A 4,118-nucleotide genomic window follows, 5' to 3' on the forward strand; every position below is an offset into this window, starting at 1 on the left:
AATCGGGATACGGGAGCCGGCCTCCAGCGACCACGACGCTGCTTAGCTCTCCTCCGACGGATGCCACGCTTGAGCTGGCAACCTCGACGGTCGCTAGCAGGGAAGAAGATACAGGCAGCGAGGAGAAAGAAGATTTGGGTGGATTGAAAGGGAAGACGTAGACTAGCAAGAAGGTACAGGCGAGGAGCAGTCATCTCATCTCCTCGCTACAGTTCTTGGCTGCTGGGGCAGGGAGGAAAGAGGAGCACGGGATAGGGAACAGCTGGAGGAGCACTTGTGTAGGGTTTCCTGGAATTGGGCCTTATGTGGGCTCTGAGTGCAGGGTCATATAAAGTGACTGTGTGATCCTCAAAAGAAAAAAAAATCTTTCATCCAAAGATGAGGCAACATATGTCAGTACTAAATAACAATCTTTCATCTAAATTTTTTAAATACTTGTATATCCTGCCGTATCCCCGAATGGTTATTTTTGAAAAAAGCCGTATCCCGTGTCCCCGTATGCGTATCCCCGTCTTTCCGTCCCCGTGTCCGTGCTTCTTAGTATATTAGGACTAAAGGCCAAACCACCTAAAAGATTAGCATTAAGACAAACGGTAAAAATGTGTGTTTACTCCTTCCCAGTGATGCAAACTAACAAGCAATGGTAAAAACCAAGACTTACATTTTAAGATAACTTCTGCGTTCAACGATGCCTCCTGTCTCTGTGCTCATCTCTAGAATAGCGCTCTTCGTAATCCCTCCTCGAGTGATTATAAGAGTCATCATATCTAGACCTCTTTAAATCATGGCTATCTGAATATCTAGCTCTGTGTCGACCGTACTCTTCATGCCTCTTCCGGTCTCTGTTTTCATCATCACTATATCTGTTTGAATTTGGGTCATACCTATCTGAATCTGTAGTTTTCTGTCGACCATAATCTTCACGCGTCTTTCGGTCCCTATTTTCATCATCGCTGAGTCTGTTTGAATTTGGGTCGTGCCTATCTTCTCCAACCTTTCTTTTGCTGCCCCTTTCCACACCATGCTCACCTTTCCTCCGCTCATGTTCCTTCTCTTTCAATGTCTCTTCCTCCTTCGCCCTCTGCTTTTGCTTCTCCAGCTCCTTCCTCTCTCCCTCCAGACGTTTTTGCCTCTCCAACTCTTTCCTCTCTTCCTCCAGACGTTTTTGCTTCTCCAACTCTTTCCTCTCTTCCTCCCTCTGTTTTTGTTTCTCCTGCTCCATTCTCTCTTCCTTCCTTCTCCCATCTTGACCCTTTTTCCTTTCCTCTAACTCATTCTTGTAAGAAGCCCTTTTAGCATGGTTCTGACCATTACCATTCTTCAATCCTCTGTCAGATTTCCTGTTCTCACGGCTTTCATCGCTCACATCTGATTCACTGCTGCTGCTGCTGTAAAATGAACTCTCACTTGAGCTAATCACCCTTTTTTTCTCTTCCACTATCTTTTTTACCTTTGTGTCAACGTGTCTTTGCCATCCATCCGAATCAGAATCAGAATCAGAATCATGCCTCGTGCGCTTATCAACATTTTTACTACTAGTCTTCCCTTCCTTCTCTTTATGTTTTGGTGCTTCCTTATCAACTTTAGAAACATGGACAGATGATTTTGCAGGCTTCTTCTTTTCACTGGTATACCTCTCTGAGTCAGTCTCTGATTCGGCATACTTTTCCTTCCGAGGGACCTTGCCGTGTGGCTTCTCATCTTCAGAGTCATGGCGAGAAGTCTTCACAGGCCTTTTGTTTTTATATTCACCACTCCTTGGGTCAATCTTCGGTTTATCACGGGAATGATCCTTCCTAGCAACAGCTGCATCAAGGTGTATTTTCCTATCATGAGCAGAACCATCCGAATCAGAATCATGTCTCTTGCGCTTATCAACATTCTTAACCAAACTGGCTTCCTTCTCTTTGCTTTTTGGTGCCTGTTTATCATCTTTAGAACCGTGGTGAGAGGATTTTTTCTTTTTTCGATCATGGTCGCTCTCTGAATCACTGTACGAGACATCACTCTCCGAGTCACTGTATGAATCATCCTTGTACTTGCTTCTTCTGGGCTTCTCATCTTTAGAGTCATGACGAGAGCTCTTCACAGGCCCCTTCTTTCCCTCATCACGATTGCTTTTTGTGTGTTTTGCCTTCTTGCCATGATCACTGTCTGAATCAGCCTCAGAATCATGGTGTGTGCCTTTGCCCTGTTTTGCCTTCTTATGAACAATCTTAGAATCAACATCTCTATCTAAGAAGGATTTTTTTATGTATTTCTTTCCCTTTATCTCATCATGGTCAGACTCAGAATCATCTTCTGAATCATACCCGTGCTTACTCTTCCTAGAACTTCTGCTGTGACTCTTCCTATCACTCCCTTTTTCCTTCTTTCCCTTCTTTGCATGCTTCTTACCATCCTTTGAAGCTTTCCTATCGTTCTGAACATCAACATCTATCTCTTCAGACTCCTTCCCAGGTACAAGCTCCCCAGACTCTGGATCACTGTCTACTTCAGCGTTTTTCTCTCCAACCTCAGCTTCTAGCCCAAGAGCAGCCCTCAGCGTCTCAAGCTGCTTCTCCTTCCGTGCTGCGACATGGTGGCTCTGTGTGCCCGTGAACCTGAGAAGATTCACATGTCTTATCAGAAACTATTGACAATCTACCAACAGAACAAACAACTGAACATATGAACTGTAAAATAACAAAACGCTAACACAAGCAGGAGCAGGAACCAGGGTTTTATACGTACTTCACTAGGAACAACATAAGCTGTAGATAAATTTTCATACTAAATCAAACTTTAAGAACCAATTATGTTTCAATGTGAAATATCCTCGAACATGAGATGAAGAAATCAGATTATAAACTGCACATGGACGTATTTTCCTGGCCTCCTCTCCAACAGTTCCACATAGCAAAAGGATAACTGACTGTTTTCACATAGCAAAAGGGTACCTAACAGATACAGAGAAATTAACAGAAAAGGGTATGAGCAATTCTTAGATCCGTACCCTTCGCCCGGACGCGCTGCTGGGCCCCCGCCGCCTGCGCGACCACCCGCCTCCGCGACCATGGCAGCAGCAGCGGCCTCCAGCTCGGCCTCCTTGCGCGCCTCCTCGACGCGCTCCTCGATCTCGCCCTCGGTGTAGCCCTGCTCCTCGAGGGTGTCCCTCAGCTCGACCAGCCGCAGCTCCACCTGCCGCCTCCGGTCGTGCTCCAGGATCTCCTTGTTGGGCGGCCGCATCCCGCCGAGCTTGTCGCGGTCGGGGTCGTGATCGTAGTTGTGGAGCGGCGCCTTGGCGGCCCCGTCGGTCCGGGGGCGGATGAAGAACTTGTTGGTCTGCACGTACCCATTCGTGCCGGACCCGCGCGCGGTCTGCAGCCCGATGCCGTTGTACATGGCGGCGGTGGAGGCGCCGGCGCCGGCGAGCGGTCTGCGAGACGGCGGGTCGGCGAAACCCTAGGTTTGGAGCAGGTTGGGTTCGGGCTTTTCTGCGGGGCTTGGTTGGGACGCGAGATCCCCAATTCGAAGACGATGGGGGAGGAGGAGAGGATGAGTGGGCCTGATTTTACCCCGCGGCGGCTCCTACTGGTTCGAGACGGTTTCGTGGTGCCCACCTGTCGGTGTCTGATTCTGGGAGGCCGTGCACGTGTATGTCCTATATAGAGACTTTACCATTTGTGTTTTCGTTTCAAACGAGCTAGTATCTTTTTGATTAAGACTAGTAAGCATGCACGTGCAACGCTCGTCTCCACAATTCAATTTATTTTTTGAATTTCACAATTGTTTATTTAGTTCCCTTTTCTATTGGTTTTGTTCATCTACACCTTTTTAAATTCAAAAAAACTATTGAAAAAAATATGATATGTGCTATTCCCAAAAGAAAAAAAAAGGAAAGGTGACATACGTAATGAATGGGGATTATCTAGGATTATAAGTACACCATTTTGTTAACTATCCCCGAGACACTAACATAATTTTTTGAAGTGCATTGTTTGACCATACACACAAGAGTAAAGAGCTTATTTAAAAAGTGTGCAAAAAGGGATCTTCAGATATATTGTATCAAACAAAGAGTGAGTCTGCCAAATCAAAATTCAGAAACTAAGACTTGATAATAGCATCCATTAGCT

At 46.2% G+C, this 4,118-nt stretch overlaps 1 protein-coding gene across 1 annotated transcript in view; it reads right to left on the reverse strand.

The window, feature by feature from the left end:
• The window catches only part of LOC119356260 (protein starmaker-like), a 4,285-nt gene extending 761 nt beyond the window's left edge, over positions 1 to 3,524 (reverse strand). Inside the window, exons 1-2 of the mRNA XM_037623198.1 lie at positions 2,996 to 3,524; positions 662 to 2,603 (exon numbers count right to left, since the gene is read on the reverse strand). Coding sequence (XP_037479095.1) covers positions 683 to 2,603; positions 2,996 to 3,384 — 2,310 coding nt within the window. The 5' untranslated portion in view covers positions 3,385 to 3,524 and the 3' untranslated portion in view covers positions 662 to 682. The remainder of the gene's footprint in view (positions 1 to 661; positions 2,604 to 2,995) is intronic.
• Between the last annotated feature and the right edge of the window lie 594 nt (positions 3,525 to 4,118).

This window comes from Triticum dicoccoides, chromosome 2A, assembly GCF_002162155.2.
Source record: "Triticum dicoccoides isolate Atlit2015 ecotype Zavitan chromosome 2A, WEW_v2.0, whole genome shotgun sequence".
Classification (NCBI taxonomy): Eukaryota; Viridiplantae; Streptophyta; class Magnoliopsida; order Poales; family Poaceae; genus Triticum; species Triticum dicoccoides.